We start from the raw sequence: 18,277 nt of genomic DNA on the forward strand, positions 1-18,277 counted from the left end.
GGAGCGGGCAGGGCGGAGCGCACCGCGCGCCGGTCTCAGGACGGTTCCCCTCCTTCCCGGCCTCCTCGGTGGCTCAGCCTCCTTCGCTTCTCTGTTGCTTCCCTGCCCACTCTTTCTGCCCTCAGTCCCGGTGTCGTCGAGCTGTGACAGCCCGGTGGGGAATCTCTACTCTGGGCGGGGAGGGATCGCAGCGGTCCCTGCCTCCCCATCTGGCTTGAGAGAGGCGGGAGGGGCGGCCGGTCCCAGGCTCTGACCTTTTATCATCCCCAGAATGGAACTGAAAAGAGTTTAAAGAGTGGGGATCAGAGCAGAGGGCGTCCGTTCATTAGGTGCTCCAACAAGTGCGTTGAGCGCTGGCTGGAAGCCCAGCCTCTGGTGGCCTCTGGGCACACGGGACCGTGAGGACGTCACACAGCAGTGACTTCACATCGCTTGCTCCGCATCCAGCCCTGTACAAAGGGCTCTGCGTTCCTGATGTCATTTAATCCTCAGAACTACTCACTCTCATTTCCATTTTACAGAAGTGGAGACTGAGGCTCTGGGTCATGAATTCGCCTGCTGTAAGCGTATGCAATTACGCAGCGGGTGGGCCAGGTCTGTTTGGTTCGAACGGGCATCTTTTGTTAGGTCTCAAGGAGCTTTGGAGGAAGTCAGGAATGTGCGCCAAGGAGCAGGATGCAAGAATTAGGGGGCGATCTGACCCCAGCAAGGAGGCGTGGGTAGCGGTTTAAGAGGTTGGTATATGCACCTCCTTGGCTCATCTTGTCTCTTCCTTTCTTCCTGAATAATGGGTGTGGGGTGGGGGTTGGGGAGCAAGGCATCTGTGCTGACTCAGGGGTCACAGTGAGGGGTCACAGTGGTGCCAGAGCCCAAGGACGCAATGGGGGGCGGGGGAGAGGACGGGGCGGGGAGCACATTGTGGGGAGCCAGAGTTCAAACAGGGTTTGGAGTGAGGGAGGAGTCCCCACAGAGGGGCAGCTGGGCCCCTAGCTGGGCCCTGGGAAGGTGAGGAGGGACCAAGAGCGAGCAGCCTGGGTGCACACGGGAGCATGAGCTGAGTGAAGAGGGTCTCGCTCAGGCACCTTCGCCTCGCAAGGGGGTTTGTACAAGGACGTCCCCTCATGGGGGTGGTGCAATGTAGGGTGTTGAAGCCAGCTCAGGGTGAGAAAGGTGTCCCCGCCAAAGAGGGGTGGCCACGGAGAGGGGACGTCGGTCGCACACGTGGATTGTGTTAAGGATAATGGGATCCGTTTTCTCAGTGGGAGAAGGAAGCCAGTAACGGAAACGGGGAGAGCAGGAGCCCTGTGGTGTTGGACTGAAGTCGGAGGCGCTGGTGTGTCGTCAGGGACTTCCGGCGTCGCCGGGTGTGCGGGGAGCTTGAGCATATCATCCCTGGCTCTCCGAGGACACAGAAGCAGCCGCACCCGATGTTAATGAGCACCTCTTGCACCCAGATCTTGACTCCTAGATACCGCTCTCCGAGGAAAGGAACCCAGACTCCTAGGAGAAATGGCCGATTCCGCGTCTGGAGCAAGAGGTGTAAGATGAGCCTAAACATCCCATTGTGCCATAGAGCAAGAATGCTCCATTACGGGGACAGAGGTCGGCTCGAGGAAGTGCCATTGGGCAAGTCAGGGGCAATTTGAAATTCAAAGTAAATAATAAATTATATCAGATAACGTAGGAAACCAGGATTCCACAGATTTTTTAAAAAAATCAATGGCAATTTGGATGATATTTACGTAGCTCAAATACTTCCTGACAAAATAGTAGTTTCAAAGGAGTCACTGTAGAGTGGGGAAGCCAGGTGGCCACTACTTCAATCACACGATTAACAGGGACATCATCAGTCATGTGTCATACGGAGATGACGCTTTAACTTACATGCAGTCATGAACTACTGCCCCTGCAAACCTCCCTCCTGCGTAGCTACCCCTGAGCCCCGCTCCAAGCGTCCCCTCCCCCTGACCGGTTTTGACAATTTCTATAAGGAACCGATTTTGCCCCGGGTGGGGGGTGGCGATGGGCTCTGAGCTCCCTGCAACGCCTGGCTCTCCTCTTCCGTGTCCCTACCCCCCGCCACTGGCATCTCGTGTTCCCTCCCAGAATTGTCCCTTCCGTGCCTGGGGAGGAGGTGCCACGTCCTCGCAGGGGCACACGGGGCTCTCCTCAGGGACACTGTAGTGACAGGCAGCGGCCTGGACCAGATCCTGACCCTCCGTTTCCTAGGCAACAGACCCAGGGAGCGCGATTTACCTTTCTGTGCCTCAGCGTCCCCGTCTGTGAAACAGGGTCATCGAAGTACCTACGCAGTGGGGCTGTTGAGGGCCTTTGGCGAGTGAGGCTGCCCCTGCCCTGCCCGGCCCTGGACGGAAGCCGCGGTTGCTGGGGGAGGGGTGCGCGGGGGTGCGGCGAGGGGGCGTCCCGGCCCAGCGCTCCCCCCGAAAACCCCGCCCGCCCTCACGGGCTCTGCACAGGGCAAGGCGGGCACCGGATGCCCCAACGTGCCATGCTTCACACCTGATCAAATATTCTTTTGCCTTAAATGTTTTATTGGAACTTGGTAAGTATGGATGCATGTTAATCTGTCAGTCCTTTATGGTAGAGCCCTTTTGCTTAAGACCTTTCTAAGAACCATTTTTTAAAGTTTATTTATTTATAGAAGGGGAGGGAGGGAGAAGAGGGAAACATCAATGTGCAGTTGCCTCTCGCACGCCCCCTACTGGGGACCTGGCCCACAACCCAGGCGTGTGCCCTGACTGGGAGTCACACCGGTGACCCTTTGGTTTGCAGGCAGACACTCAATCCAGACCCACACCAGCCGGGGCAGAAAGTCCATTTTAACATGGTGTAATCACCTCCCCCATGACCAGAAGCCCGGTTAGGCGGCAGCCGACCTTAGTTCCCTGGCTAAGGGTGGTCAGCGCTACTTTCTCTGACTCTCCTGGCTTGTTCCTCATGAGCGTGACCATTACATACATGTCTGAGGCAGGAAGAAGGGAAGGGCTGGTTGCCTCTGGATCAGGAAAAATAGCAGGAGAAATGCCCAGCAGCGAGCATGCTGGGGAGAGTAGGATGGATAAAACACACACAGCTACATGGGGCTGTGAATTTAATTAAAAATTAGAGTATGAGTTTCGGTTGCTCCGGCCACATGTCAAGGGCTCACCAGCTGCCAGTGGCCGGTGGCTGTCATACCGCGCAGCGCGGATATAAGGTATTTCTGCACTGCAGCAAGTTGTGTTGGAGGCGCTGGCTCAGTCGGCCGGTCCCCGGCGCTGTCACACGGCAGCCCACTGTGAGCTGAGAGCGCACCCGAGCCCGGCACGGACCTCGACGCAGAGCACGTGTTTAATAATTATTTATTGACAAAAAAATGACTAAACCCCCAGCTTAAACCAGCCCGCACACACACTGCACACACTGCACACACTCTGCCTGCACGCCAGGCCTGCTCAGCGGAGGCCACGCCCCAGGCGCCCGCCCGGGCCCAGCGGGACAGGGTCTAGTAGAAGCCCTCCAGGTCGGAGTCCGCGTCTGCGCCCTGCTGGTTCTGGATCTGACTTTGCTTCCTGTACAGAGAGGCCACCTGAGGAGAGAGGCACAGGCCGGGGGTCAGAGCCATGGGCTCCCACCTGCCCGCCATTCCAGGCCAGTGTCCACATCTCTGGGAAGCCAGCGGCCAGGCAGGCCCGCCCCCTCCCCGGGGCCTCACCTGGGCACCGGTGGTGGCCGCCTCCGGCTTCTTGTCCTCACGAATGCGAATAAACCGAGGGAAGCGAAGGGAGATCCCCTTCTCACTGTCCACCTGGGGAGGCAGGGGGGCGGTGGGAACCTCCAGGGTCCAGCCCTCGGTCCTCACTAACGACTCCCTGTCAAAGTCTCCTCCCGCTCCTGCGCCTCTGGCCTCCGTTTCCTGATCCCTACCACGGGGCTAAGCAATGCCGCTGTAAGGGTTAAATGAGGGAATAAAGACCTCGGGACTGTACTTGGCACAGGAGAAGTGCTTAAGAGGCAGCAGCTGAGCCGCTGTTATTTGTGCAGCTATTATTATTAGGGCCGAGAGGCACAATGGCAGGGTCACGGTGTGGATCCTAGAACCAGGCTGTGGGGTCAAAGCTCAGCTCTCAGCTCCCAGGAGCGCGAGACCCAGGGCCAGGAGCCTAAGCTCCCGGGGCGCTCTGTCCCCATCTGTAAAACGGGCGGTTCAGCGGTTCCATGGGGAGTCAGTGCGTGTGCGCAGGTGCCGTCTTACTGGCGCAGCGCCTGCTGCACAGGCTGCTCCCATCTCTTGTTAGCTGGGGACCCTGACTTCGTGAGAAGATTCAAGAAAGAAATTTGATCCAAAACACGAGTTCCCCCTCTAAATGGAAGTCCGCTTCCAACCAGAAAAGCATCTGCTAGATTTTGAAGGATCAGAAGAAAGCTTAAAGGGAGCACATGTATAAATGTGAGAGCTCCAGTTCTTCTGAAGGAGAGAACGGGGCTGCCCCTGGGCCGGGCAGCGGGCAGCACTTTCCCGGGCGCCTGGCCCTGCCGCGGGCGCTGAGAACTGCACCGCTAGTGAGACAGGGAATTTAAGACTTGGTAGCAGGATGTGCCGTAAAGTTTTACTTAAAAGAACTATTTTCAAAAATTACTTAAGAGCTGAGTGGGGGATGATGATAGGAAATGGAGCCACTTCACTGTTTTCTTTCTACTCCTGGGGCATTTCTTTAAAAAACAAACCAAAAAAACCCCAAGACTTTTGACCCCATTATCTGACACCCAAATAAAACCCAAGCTCGAGTTTCCCAGTCACCACCCGGGAAGGGCCCCCTCCCCTTTCCCATCGGAATCCCTTTGGAGGGTCTGCCCCACCCCAGCCACTTACCAGGCCCCGGGCAGCAGGGTAGATGGGGGAGAGGGAGAGATCGGCGCACTTGACCTCCCATACGATGCTGGGCTCCAGCCAGTGGTCGGGGGCCACAGCACCGTCTGCCCGGACGTAGGAGCGCGGGGCGGGCAGCACCAGGGCCTGCAGCGAGCGGCAGGAGGTGGAACAGAGGGTCTCAGGTCTCAGAGTCAAGGCCAAGGGTTGGGGGGTTGGGAAGTGAAGTCAAGGGGGGGAAGACAGAGACACAGACACTCAAAGTACGAAAGCCAGGGATGGAGGGTGGCGAGAAATGGGAGGGGAGAAATAAAAGACAGAGACCCTGGGGGCTGAGACAAGAAACTGAAGACTTACAGAGGCACAGAGAGCGACAAAGACCCAGAGAGGGAGAGAGGCACAGAGGCAGAGAGAGAGAGAACCAGAGAATGAACAGAAACAGAACCAGAGACACCAATACACAGAGACAGTCATACCCAAAATACCTGTGACCACAAACACTCCCACTTAGAAGGAACTCAGCTAGCACCCCACAGGTTGACTCAGGGAACCCCGCACAAGCGCGCCCCTCTGCCCCCCGGGGCTGAAGCACTGAGTTCGGGGAGGCAAGGCTTCCCAACTGGTGTCACTGGCTAGTGGCCGGCACAGCTGGGGCTTGAACCAGGACATGCTGGGCTCCAAAGCCGGGTCCACTGCCCGCTGCCCGGGCTGCGCCCTGAGCCCCGAAACAATGGAGGCTGGCAGCCCCGCACACACGGGGAGTGCGCTGTGGGGGCAGGCGCCCGCGCTGCTCACCTGGAGGCTCCGGTGGTGCTCCTCCAGCTCCTCGTCGCTGAAGCCAGTGCCGAGCTGCGGGGACGAGGGGCGGGTCAGAGGCTCGGTGCGGCCTCCCTCCCCCTGCTCCTGCCCCTGGGGACTAGGAGCCCACACCGGTGGCCCCCACCCCGCGCCAGCCTCACCAGATGCACAGAAACCACTGAGGACAGGCTGGGGTGCCGCGCGCCCAGCCAGCCCCCCACAACCCCTGTCCCGGCCACGGTCCCTGCTCCTTCTGCCCTGTCTCCCTGGCCCTGGAAGTCGCTCTTGGGTCTCCTGACATCCCACCTGCCCCGTAACCGGTGTCATGTCCAACCCTAACACGACCAAGAGCTTCCTTTCACCCACCGATGTGGAAGGCTAAAAAATAGTCCCTAATGTTGGCAAAATAGCAAGGTAGACAACTTTTGTATTGAGAGCCCTGAAATTTGCTCACCGTTTGTCTGGGCAATGGCTTTGCAGAAAACTATTCTAGGCAAATAACATAAAATGGTGACAGACGGGCGGCCACAGATATTTGTGAATTGTAACATCACAGACTATGAGTGAACGCACACACCGTGCTGACTTATTCGTAAGAACAAAGCTGCAACAACGACCACCCAGCCGCAGGGAAGGGCTGGCACACGGGGGCCCAGCTACTTGAGAACTCTCATGGGAGCACGTGGCGTCACCTTCATAAAAGCCCCGAACGGCATGTGAAACTCTCTAACATTTCTCATCAGTATACAACTCAAATGCATCTGACAGCACTGAAAACACAGTACTTACAGGGCAAAAAGCTGGAAACAGAATTACTCATATAGAAGGAACACAATTTTGTAGAAACAAAACATTCCCTTAAATGTGACTAGTGGTTGCCTCTGGCAATGGAATTGTAGGTGATATTCTGTTTCTGTGCCGAAGTCCCTAACTTGTTAGATCAACAATGTGTGCAGCTTTCAACGAAATAGAAATCCCCTACACTTCCCAGGCTCCCTTGCAGAAGGGCTGGGCCATAGAGCAAGGTTCTGACCAATGCAACTTAAGCAGAAGTTGCTCACTGGCTAAGGCTGACTCAGGCGGCCCATTCTCCTTCTGCCTAGGGGCCGAGCACGAATGGCCGCGGCAGCTGGAGCTCCTGCAGCCCCATTGTGCAGAAGAGGCCTGAAGCACCTGACACAAACCACTGTGGGAAGAGAAGAAGCCTCAGTCCCTAATGACACCAAAGAGCTGCCTGCCCCCTTCTAGACTTCTCACTATATGAGGAAAAAACCCATCTCTCACTTAAGCCACCATTATCTGAACTCAATTCCTAACAGACACAGCTTCCTCCCATCTTTCTATATTGGCCCACTTTTCTACATGAAGCAAGAGTTACTTTATAGGATCAGAAAAAATAAATAGGAACTAGGAAAGAAAAGGATCCATCACAGGGAGGACGTGGGAGCCCCCTGACCCAGGCCCTCCCCAGGGTGAGTGGATCGGCCCCCCGACCCCCGTGCCGAGCCCAGCTCCCAGCACCTTGCATATGGCCTGGAACTCCTCGCTCTCCTCGTCGTAGCAGGCCAGCAGGAAGCCCCCGTAGCGGCCGGCCCGCTTCCCGCGGCCCAGGTAGGCGCCGATCACCACGAGATCCAGGGTGTCGCCCACTCCGTTCAGGTAGTCCTTCTTCAGCTGGGAGGGGGGGAGGCAGAAGATGAGGGGGAATGTTGTATAATCGGGGGGCTGAGGAGAGGCTGGGGTGCATCTAAGGAGAATTCCCATAAAGAAGACCAAGGATGGCCGCCGTAAGAAGGGACATGGAATGGGCTTCTAGGCTGAGAGCGCGGGTGGGAAAGCGGTGACTGCCATGGGAAGAGCAGGTACAACGGAGGGGACAGGGAGACTGGGAGCCACCCTGGATTCCCCCTTTCCCTCAGTACAGAGACACGTTCCGCTTGCTCCTTCACACAGAGGACATGCATCCATTTGTTCCAGAAACACAAGTAAGTGCCAACAGTGTGCCAGGCAGGAGCTCAGCCTCGGGGACGCGCCGTCTCTGCTGCCTAAGGCAGGAAAGGCTCGTGCCCTCCTAGCTGCTTAGAGGCTGGCGAGGGGTGGACCACAGACGGCTCACAAACGCAGAGACACCCAGCCTGCAGGCTGGCCACGCAGGCCGTCCCCCCACTCCCCTCCTGCTCGGGCCCCGCCCCTCCGCGGTCCCTCTCTATCAGCTGTTACCAGACAACAGCCTCCTGCCCACAGGCCCCCCTTCTGCCCGGCACCCACCACCATCCACAGGGCAGCCAGGGGACCTGTGCAAAACGACAGCCAGACCGTGTGCCATCCTGCTGAAACCTCTGCTGGCCTCCCGAAACCCTCAGGGGAAGGTCCAGTTTTATGTCACTAAGGCCCACCACACAGCGCACGGTGGGGACCTGCTGCCCCCCAACCCCCGTTGCTCAGCCTGCCTAGGTGTCTGCCCCGACCTTCACGTGGCCAACCTTTCCTGTCGTCTGTGTCTTGAACCAAATGTCACCTCCGGAGAGGCTTTTTCCAATTGCCCTCGCTGTCCCTCAGTTCACTCCTGTCCTCCCAGCGCTCACTACCACCTGACTTACCTCCCTCGTGTCCTGGCTGAGCTCCTTGCCCAACACGGAAGGCAGGCTCAGGGCACGAGCAGCCTCACCTGGCTTTCCCATTGCGGCCTGCAGGGCACTTGGCTGGGGCGTTCCCAACCAGTCCCCAAGGCAGTCATTAACACGGACTTATAGGAGAGAAGACCTGAGGCTGGTTGCAGTGGAGGCAGAGGGTTCAAGACCTGGCCGGGTGGCTCAACTGGTTGGAGCATCATCCCGTGCACCAGAAGGCTGCGGGTTCTGTCCCCGGTCAGGGCACGTACAGGAAGCAACCGATAGATGTCTCTCTCACACTGTTTATCTCTCTTTTTTCCTCCCTCTCTCTAAAATCAATAAGCATATCTTTGAGGATTTTTTTAAAAATCCCATCAAAAAATAAGTAAATAAAAGGCTCCTGAGCTGAAACGGTGAAGTGTGGGGACTTGGAGATGACAGCCAGCTCAGGAAAGACTTCTAGGGTCAGGGCACAGAGGGAAGGCTGGCGGGAGACAGAGTCACCTTGAGCCAGTTGTGCGACCTCTTGGCAATCTCGTAGGTGGCATGGACGTCCAGGGTTTTCACCATCAGCCCCTCGCAGGAGTCTGAAGGAGACACAGAAGCGCGGCCCGTGTGACGCGGGGGCTCACTGCGGCCGCAGCAGGAGCCGGCAGGCTCCAGCGAACCGTCCAGGGCGGGGCCCCTTACCTTTCACCGACTGCTCCAAGAACTCGGCGATCTGCTCTGTGTCCTTGGTGTCCAACGAGGTGGCGAAGACAAACTCACCCTCTGTCTCCACAAAGTTCTCCCGGAGCAGCTGCCGGCGCCTGGAGAGGGGCTCGCGTACCAGAGACTGAGGGGGCAGGAGAGAGAGGAAGGGACGTCATTGCGGAAGGGAAGAGAAGAGGCCCTGAAACAGGAAGCGCAGGGATCACAAGTCACAGGCAGCGAATGAAGGCCTCGAGAGGGAAGAACCACACCCACGTGAGGGCTCTGAGTGCGGAAGGACCAGGCTGGCCAGTGGCAAGGGGGCGGGAGGCCACTTAGAGCTCAGGAGTCAGGAGCACAAGAAGGGGAGCCACGGCCCTGCTAGAGCTTGAATAGTTCTCTTATAACCGAGACTATGGTTCCTTTTTTACCACCAGTTGAATCAAGGCACGGAGAAGCCCATGATCATAGGTTACAACACGGACAGGCTTCCGAGAGGGTATTTTCTCTGTGAATGCACAGGTCAGCAACCTTTTCCTATGAACAACCAAATTTCACTCTACCCCCAGCTCTGTGAGCTGCTCCGTCTGTCACAGCTGCTCAGCTCTCCCTGTGCAGGATGGAAAGGAGCCGAACAGCTCAGCTCGCCTTCCAGACCTGCTCTCAGGTGTTACACCACTTTATAGGCGAGCGGTGAGGCTAAGTCGTTTGCCCCAAGCCACCAGCTGGGAAGTGTGTGGTTGGAACACAAAGCCTAAGTGGCCTGATTCCGGGGTCTGCACACAGCTTTCTGTACAAAATGTTCCCTGGGATGATTTTACAACAGAAAAACACTGTTGATGGACAAAGCTTCGATGTGCATCTGGAGGGCAAGCAGTGAGAATAGTTTAGTATCAGTACAAGTTGGGAACTAAAAGACCAGCCCGCTGTGCCAGGAGAGGGGCCGAGCGCACCGAGTACAGAGAGGGCTGGGCCAGGGTCCCCGAAACGTGACTCAAGCAGCGGGAGACATGAATTCAGTCAATAAATGACTGAGAAAACTGACTTGTCCTCTGCTAAAAAGAAAGCCAGATCACCCACTTCCTGCCCAACACACATGCAAACTCCAGCCAGAACATAGATTCCAAAGCAAAACATTAAGATACTGTGAAGATACTAGGGGAAAAGCTAAGTGAAAATAATTTTTTAACCCTCATCCAAGGACATTTTTTCATTGCTTTTAGAGAGAGAAGCTGGGGAGAGAGACTCGAGAGAGAAACATCACTGCCAGATAGAAACATTGATCGGTTGCCAGCCCTGACTGGGGACTGCACCTGCAACTTAGGTAGTTCCCCACCTGGGGATCGAACCCGCAACCTTTCAGTTTACGGAACAACACTCCAACAAACCAAGCCACACTGGCCAGAGCCTAAGTGAAAAGAGAATCCTAGGAAAAGGATGATTTTTTTTTTCCTTTTTAATCCCAGGGATAAGGATGCATTAAGGGGGAAAAATATGTTTGACAACATATAGAATAATAGTTAAAAACAAGTGCTATACAGCAAAAAAAGACTATCAACCAAGTTAAAAGGCAAGCACCAAATAAGAAAGGATATTTGGAATGCTACTGACATGAGGGGCCCAGCAGAGTAGGGACAATCAAAACATGGAGGGAAAAACACAGAGCGGCTAACATTTGATGTTTCCCCCCAAAGATCTGGGGAAACAAAAGCAGAATCCCGTTGGTCCTCCTACAGCTGTTCTGTGAGGTTAAATGCTACTGTTCTTTTGTGTCACAAGTAGGGTGGTTGGGCGCTGGATGCATCTCAGCAGCAGGACCACGATGTGGGCCCTAAGGAAAGCAGCTTTTCACACAAAAAGGCAAGGGTAAGAACTCAGCAGAGTCACAAGTCACAAGTGGGCAAGTCACAAAACCAACGCCCACGGCCCAGAAGTCTGAAGACGCTCCACCTCACAGGTAAGTGGGAAGGCCGAGCTGCCGCTGTTCAGCTACAGGTCGTCAAAGATGACGTGGGATGAAGAGGGTGAGGGCAGCAAGTTTTATCAAAGGCTCCCACGTGCCAGCCGCTGCGCTCCATGCCCGTGTGCCACCCCTAACCTGCCTGAGACAGACACAGCGGGCGCTACTGGTAGCTCTGCGTGATGGATGAGGAAACCGAGACAGAAAGGTGGAGTCAGTCGTCTGCGGCGCACAGCTGGGAGGAGAGAGCTGCGATATGAGAGCAGGTGCCAGGCCCGAGTCAGTGGCGTGGCACTGAGAAATGAAACTCAGACCACTGGCTCCCGAGCTTACCCCTCGCTGTGCCAGGAAGCGAGGCCAGAACTCACCTCTCCATTGAGATAGATGAGATCGAAGGCGTACAAACACACCTGCACCTGGATCTCCGCTGCGTCCACCTCCTGCGTCGGGGCAGATGAGAGAGCAGGGGTGGGAAAGGTGAGCCGGGGCCTGGTTGGGTCCCCTCCCATCGGGCCTGGGGCAGACACTCGTCACCTACCACTCTCCCCTGCACCCCACCTAATGGCATGCACACCTGTGAGGGTGGCAATGCCCAGATTCTGAATTGTGATGGCTCTCAGCTGAGCCCAGTCTCATTCCCCTTTGCCGGGTATTTGCTCGCTCAGCCTCCCTTGCAGCTAACGGAGGTGACAGGACACAATTCTGGCCCATGAGAATAAAGAAGTTTGCTGGGGTGCGGGTTGTAGGGCCTCCTGGAACAGACTGTCTCTCATAATAAAAAACAGAGTTGTAGGAAAATAGATTCTATCCCATCTACTTGGTACGCTGGGATAAGAACGCAATGGCTGGAGCTGCGGCAGCCATCTTGCAAAAGGCTGAGAAAACGGCACCCCGACACTCTGACCCTCTGGGGGTTGGGCGGGACTGGGAGGAGGGTGAGGGAATGAGGGACCATGGCAGGCAGTGAAGAGGGGCTGAAGCTACCTTGCGTTTGCGGGTGGTGAGCACTTGGAACGGCTGGATCTGCTTCTTTTCCCGGTCCCAAGCCACCGCTTCCGCGTCCAGAATGAAAGATGTGACTGACGGGAGTTTTATCTGAAAGCGGAAGGGGGAAACCCAGAGCTGGTGAGAGGCGGGGGACCCCGAGGCCACAGACTGACACAGGGAAACAAATGTCCTTTTTGGGCTGCAGCTCTCAAGGTCCACGGACAACTTGGTACCAAATACAAAGAGACACCTGCGACACAGACCCAGTAACGTCCGCGGCAGCGGGCCGGCCCAGACGGGTAACCGCAGCCCCTGGCGGAGGGGAGGCGGCTGGCAGACACCCACCTTGGGGATGCGGCTGATGACGTCAGGGTACTTCCCGGTGTTGTCTTCCTGATTCCTACTGAAGATCTTCACCTCCCCGCCTTCTAGAAAATGGATCTTTGACAGTGGGAGGGGGATAAGTCAGAGCCCAGTCCACTCTAGGAAGCCCCTCCTTTCTCTTCTGACCCCACTCCCACCGGCAGAGGTCCCGGGAGCCCTGGAGGACAATCTGCGTCAGAGACCTGAGCAAATCACCTCCTTTTGAACAGCATCTCCCACCCCTCCGTCTCTTTCCTTGTCACCCCAACCCCTCCTCTCCCCCGTCAGCACAAGGGTCTCGCTGTGGATGTACATGTCGATTTGTCTAGATGTTATTATGCTGCAAATATCATCCTGGATTTTACTGTTATTTATTTTAGTGCAGGCTGGTCACAGTGCAGTGCTACATCTATGCCATCTTACATGTGTGTTATCACAAGAAATAGCTGTGTGGGATATTACATATATGTGACTTAAAACATGCAAATATACTTGAAATCACCGTCACTATTGTAAATGATTTGTTTCTGATGTTTTTCCTCAGCACTGTACTTTGAGGATCCAGCTGTGACACGGTATCTGTGACATGGTATCCGTGACACGCATGCCCAGGCAATGAAAAGAGCAGCAGAGCCACACAGGGATCCCACAGACCCGACAGGACGTCTCAGGGGCTGGGTCACAGGGCCCACACTTGGGTGTCTGCACCAAGAGTGACGCGGGCGCCTGTTACAATGAACACACCCACCAGGGCCTGAGCGCGGCTGACGCTTCTTGAGCTCCCACTGCTGGGGCTCAGGAATTTTGACGACCTGACCAGATAAAATTGCTTTTCAGATAAGCCAGGGAGGCGGTCATTATCGCGGCCCTCACCCAGAGGCGGGAACTAAGCCCCGAGAGACAGGCCGGGCAGAAGGGCAGTCCGCAGAGGCCGAGGCTGAGCTGGGGCGACTGTACCCACACCTGCTGCTCTGGCCCTGTCCTTTCTGCTGAAGGGATGCGGCGCCCCCGTACCTGTGCCCTCTGCCCGTCGTATTTGTACTCGCAGGTGAAGGCGGCCTCCTCAAAGCGTTTCAGGACCTCGCTGACACCCCGGGTGGGGTGGGCCAACATTGGTTTCAGGGGGACCCCTGGGAGGGGAAGGGACAGGGAGAGTTACTGAACCACCGACTGTGCAGACTGCTAACTGCACGCACAAGCACTGTGTGTAGGGTCTGGGCCACACCCTCACAAGGGATGTGGCTGCCCCCTCTCGCTTTCCCTCAGCTCGAAATCTAGAACAGAGATAAGAGCCATCTGTAATCATATACATTAGGGTGACAGCCCTGGGATGACAAAGTGACAAGACAGAAGCAGCCCAGATCCCTGTGGGATCCCTGGAGCACAGCCAAGGGCCCTCCCTGGCCGCCTGCCTCCCTGGGCACGTGTGTGAGAGACACTCGTGTGGCCTGAGACACTGCCCGTGGGGCAGCCGCGTCTAGGCTCCATCTAGTACAGAGCGGGAGCTCTGGCGCGGGGGAGGGGGCCCGCGGGGAGTGGGGGGGGCGCCGGCACCAGGGAACAGGACTCCACTTTGGTGGACAAAGAAGATTCAGCAGGTCCTGAGCGGGGTGTCTAGGAGGGGACGCCCCACAGCTGTCCCGGAGGGCAGAAGCCAAGGCCAGGCGGAGGGAGGGGGCCCTGGAGGAGGGCCAGCCCCAGCTCCCATGGCCGCGGAGCCAGCTGTGTGCAGGGTGGGGCTGTCACCAGCCCTTTGCGGGGCCCGGGGCGGCCGGTACCTGGACTCAGCCTGCAGTGCTCCGGGAGCCGCTCCAGGCCGTGCTCCAGCAGCACAGGGACGATCCGGTCCAGGTCGGGCACCTCGCTGGGGTCGGGGAGTGGGGAGAGCAAGGAGGCGTCTTTCCGGAGCTCACAGGCCGGGCAGCCCGGAAACCGCTCGCTGGCTGCAAGATCCACCTCTGCCTGCCTGTCACCTTGTCCCTGGGTCAGCTCCCACCTGTCCCTGACTCCTGTCACTGCCTCTGCTGTCTCTGTCCCGGTCCTCCCTCTGTGTCACTACACATCAGTCTGACTCGACCCCCCCGGCCTGAGCTGCAGTCACCCCCCACATCTGTCTTCTGGAGACTAGCAACTGTCCACCTACACTGCACATTAGACGCAGTCAGGGATATAAAAAAAAATATTTCTCCCAGGCCAGGCTCCACCTCCCCAAGGTGGTGGTTTAACTGGTCCAGGGGGCCTGGGCGCAAGTCTGTGATCCCCACGAGCGGGCAGACCTGAGCCCGCTGACCCTTTCCTGTCTGCCACCGTCCTGATCTTCGTCACCATCCTTGTGCCCAGCACCAGTCTTGTCTAGGTCGCCACCTTGTGCTCCATCGCCAGCCCCAGGACGGTCACTAATGCTTGCCAGCTACTGGCCCCTCCTACGTCACCTGTGACCCCATGTCCCGCACACTGCCCCCACATCACCCGTGGCCCCTCTGGCTCCCCCGGACCCCCACACTGCCACAGCCGCTGGATCTCACCAGAACGTCTGCTTCAGAATCATGCCTTGCTCCTCCAGCCACGTCTTTCTGGCCTCTGCTGTCTTGCCCTTCCCAGCATCCACCACAGCCGGGGGGAATTCTAAGACAAGGAGCAGGAGAGGCTTTGGGTGGCCCGACCCCCTCAGCCCCCGAAGGTCCACAGTGGGTGGTGCTGTAGGCGAGGCAGGTAAACTTGCTGCCGGGGACACTTGCCTCCGGGAAGGCACCTGGAGCGGCAGCAGGAGGCAGAACCGCCCAGGGAAGGGGTGTGTGGACTTCACGGAGGAGAAGGGGAGCCCGAGTTACCTCGAGGGGTGGGCCCGGGGACCCTAGGGGGCTCACCTTGGCCTGGGGGCGTGAGGCTCACAGCCTGGGCGAGGGCGGCCAGCACCGACTGCTCCGCCAGCCCGAGGCGCAGCTGTCCACTCAGGGCTCTGGGGGAGAGAGCGCGCGCTTGTGCGTCTTGCCCTCTCCGCCTTGCTCCACCTACCCCGGCTCCCACGGCTCCCACGCCTCAGCTCCCACCTCAGCCCCCATTAGAGACCTCTCCTCAAACAGCCCTCAGGGCCAGAAGGGGCCCAAACTTAACAGATAAGGAAACTAAGGCCAGCCGGCTACAGTCACGACTGGCATTTCCAGGGGACAGAATGACGTGCCTCACAGGCGCCTTTGCCTCTCACCTCACCTGGGAAAGTGGTGAGGCTTGAGGAGGGGCGGCAGGGCAGCGCCGGCCCGGAGCCAAGCACAGCCTGCCCCAGTGCTGCCCGAGTGTGATGGTCAAGGACCTGCCACGGGCACTTGTGTGCTCTGGGCCAGTGACCTCGAGCGCGAGTCTTGACCTCCCTGTGCCTCCCTCTCCCCCTCTGTCAACTGGGTGGGGACAGCAGGGCCAGCCTCGCAGAGCTGCGGGGAGGCGCTGCTGGGCTGAAGCACGCGGCCCGGGGCAGGGCGCCCAAGCCACGCTCCAGGAGGTCGACGGCGGTGCTTTCACCGTCATGGCAACCCCCTGGCACCCACGCTGCACTGCAGGCGGAGGCCAAAGCAGACGCCACTCATCACGCACAGCCCCCTTTACCCAGGAGCGCAGGACCCTTCCCCGGGCAGGACTACCAAGGGGAGGGGCTGCCCGCGGAGGAGACCTGTGTCCCCATCGCTCCTCGCCCGTGCTGCTCTCACCTGAGGGGCTCCAGGCACTGGCGGGGGCTCCGGCTGCCCGCCCCGCCCCGCCTCACAGGCCCACACACTCACCTGGCAATGAACCGGGCTTCCGAGTGGCGGCAGGCAACGAAGAGGCCTTTGATGATGTCCATCTTTTTTGTTGTGGACTGAAGAGGTGGGGGGAGAGCAGTCAGGGCCTGGGGGTGAAGAGAGGGGGCCACACCTCCTCCCAGCCACCCAGCTGCCTGGGGAGCTGCCACCTTGGAACACGGGCCCCGCTCACTGCACCCCACTTCCCAACCCCCCAGCCCCATGCTCAGTAGAACGGGCCTGCTCGCCTTCTTGCCTCCCTCCCTCCCTAACTTTACTCAGCAAATCATTCTAGAGTCTTGTCACCCAGTCGGCACTAGATGGAACGCCAGATGTCAAGGGGAGGTTCCCGCAGTCTTGAGTGGGAAGAAGGAAAGGCAGCTCTGGCCCCTCGTAGAACCGAAGCGATCCAGCCCCAAGCAGTCTAACCAGCAGCCCGCATGCCGCAGCGCAGCCTGGGCCCCGCAGGCCAAGAGCAGAGGGCCTGGGTGCTGGGCGAGCCCCCCGCCCCACTCACAGCACTGCCGGTGAGGCGGGCGATGTCTCGGAACTTGGCGAAGACCCCGGAGGCGGTGAGGGCGGGCGGGGGCAGCATGAGTCTCTGGGTGCTGCGGCTGTTCTCGGCCACCAGCCCCACATCGCCCTTCTCGGCTGCCTCAGCCCGGACAGACTCGAGCTGCCGGCCTGGGTGGGGGCAGAGGGTGGGGAGCAGGGTAAGGCGTGTGGTTGCAGGTCAACTTTCTCTGGCAGCCTGGATGCATATTCTCCAGCTCCATGTGCCTGTCGCAAGCCCCCTGACTGCCGCCTCCCTAATGGTCCACCCACTTGTTGAAATGGCACATTAAGCATCTGTCTCCCATTACACCAGGTGCGAGGCCTATCAGACATTCACAGGAGTGAGGTAAGTGGTTGGACGAACGCGTCTACACCAGGAGAGATGCCTGGTATCAGTGTGTGGATGGGAGTCAAAGCCACGGGGTAGGATGAGATCTCCAGGGCACGAGCGCAGGCAAAGAGGGTGGCCAGGGGACCCTCCCCCTGCCCCCTAGCTGTCATGAACACCCTCCGGCAGTGACCAACAGGCCTTCGCTTTTTTATTGCTGCTGTTACTCCTAACTTTTTGAAGTCCCCCATTTAAACACGCTGGACATGTTCTGGCCTTACTCATTGCCCAGCCTGGGTCCCACGGGCACCCCTTGCTGTAAGAGTGGGGGGCTGGGAAAATGGAGACTCAAGTTATAACAACAGCTGTGACCCGCAGTTCTGATGCCGTCAGAACCAGCCGTTCCTTTTTCTCACAACCTAAGAGGCCGAGAGCAGGCAGCTGCCCGCGCTGGTGCCCCTGCCCACAGCACGCGGGGCTGAGGCCACCCAGCTCTGTCGTGCTCCGTCTTAGCACATTAGCCCTAGGGTACATGGTGTCACTCTTTTCTACTCTGAAAAGAAACGCAGAGGTGACATAACCTACTGCCACTGTCATTTCAGTATAAGGCCCTAACTCACACACACAAGGAAGAGCGGGAAGGTCATTCACAATGAAAGAGCGCACATTTCCGTCTTTGGCTGCTCCGCTACTGCGCCGGAGGACGTGAGGAGATGGCGAAGTGGTGGGGCCTTGCGTCTGTCCATGGAATCACACAGAAGGGGCAGCGACAAGTGTGAACCTTCAGTTACCTGGGACGTGGAGGTGCGCACTGTCCACAGTGACAGCATTTCCAAAATGCTGACCCAGTCTCAACAAACCTGCAGCTGGGCCGGGCTCAGGGTCACGAGGGGACGCCGGAGTGTGAGTGCTAACGTGCTAAAGACGTGGTTCCCCACTTGCTGGTGGCCCAGCCACAGGCCCCAGTGGAAACGATGCACTTCCCCTGAACGGGCCTGCCCCTCACCAGTGTCCTGCCCTGGTGGTGGTCCCATGACCCACTGAGTCATCAAGCAAGATGCCCCGACCCCCAGAGCCCAGCGGGTCCCTGTTGCCCCGTCTCTCCTCACTCCTGCCCTCTCCTCTGCTCCCCGCAGTCCAGCCTCCTCTCTGACCCCTAGTTTCCTGTCCAGCCTCCACACAGGCTCGGAACTGCCCCTGCCCCTGGCCTGCTCACGATCCTTCTGTGGCTCCCCAACTCCCTCACAATAAACACCAAGCACGGGACACCGCTGGCTGGCAGGTCGGCCCCCACACGCATCACCGGCCTCTCTGTGAGCACCGGAGCTCAGCCCCTGCAGG

At 58.2% G+C, this 18,277-nt stretch overlaps 1 protein-coding gene across 1 annotated transcript in view; it reads right to left on the reverse strand.

Annotated features, from left to right (window-relative positions):
* Positions 1 to 3,393: 3,393 nt before the first annotated feature.
* The window catches only part of LIG1 (DNA ligase 1), a 30,230-nt gene continuing 15,346 nt past the window's right edge, over positions 3,394 to 18,277 (reverse strand). The window contains exons 14-29 of the mRNA XM_054588520.1: positions 16,571 to 16,737; positions 16,054 to 16,130; positions 15,148 to 15,239; positions 14,806 to 14,905; positions 14,059 to 14,144; positions 13,295 to 13,410; positions 12,263 to 12,358; positions 11,915 to 12,025; positions 11,299 to 11,370; positions 8,971 to 9,115; positions 8,785 to 8,867; positions 7,190 to 7,342; positions 5,666 to 5,719; positions 4,874 to 5,017; positions 3,716 to 3,808; positions 3,394 to 3,589 (exon numbers count right to left, since the gene is read on the reverse strand). Coding sequence (XP_054444495.1) covers positions 3,506 to 3,589; positions 3,716 to 3,808; positions 4,874 to 5,017; positions 5,666 to 5,719; positions 7,190 to 7,342; positions 8,785 to 8,867; positions 8,971 to 9,115; positions 11,299 to 11,370; positions 11,915 to 12,025; positions 12,263 to 12,358; positions 13,295 to 13,410; positions 14,059 to 14,144; positions 14,806 to 14,905; positions 15,148 to 15,239; positions 16,054 to 16,130; positions 16,571 to 16,737 — 1,673 coding nt within the window. The 3' untranslated portion in view covers positions 3,394 to 3,505. The remainder of the gene's footprint in view (positions 3,590 to 3,715; positions 3,809 to 4,873; positions 5,018 to 5,665; positions 5,720 to 7,189; positions 7,343 to 8,784; positions 8,868 to 8,970; positions 9,116 to 11,298; positions 11,371 to 11,914; positions 12,026 to 12,262; positions 12,359 to 13,294; positions 13,411 to 14,058; positions 14,145 to 14,805; positions 14,906 to 15,147; positions 15,240 to 16,053; positions 16,131 to 16,570; positions 16,738 to 18,277) is intronic.

This window comes from Pteronotus mesoamericanus, unplaced genomic scaffold, assembly GCF_021234165.1.
Source record: "Pteronotus mesoamericanus isolate MK-2021 breed Mesoamerican mustached bat unplaced genomic scaffold, CSHL_Meso_final scaffold_137, whole genome shotgun sequence".
Taxonomy (NCBI): Eukaryota; Metazoa; Chordata; class Mammalia; order Chiroptera; family Mormoopidae; genus Pteronotus; species Pteronotus mesoamericanus.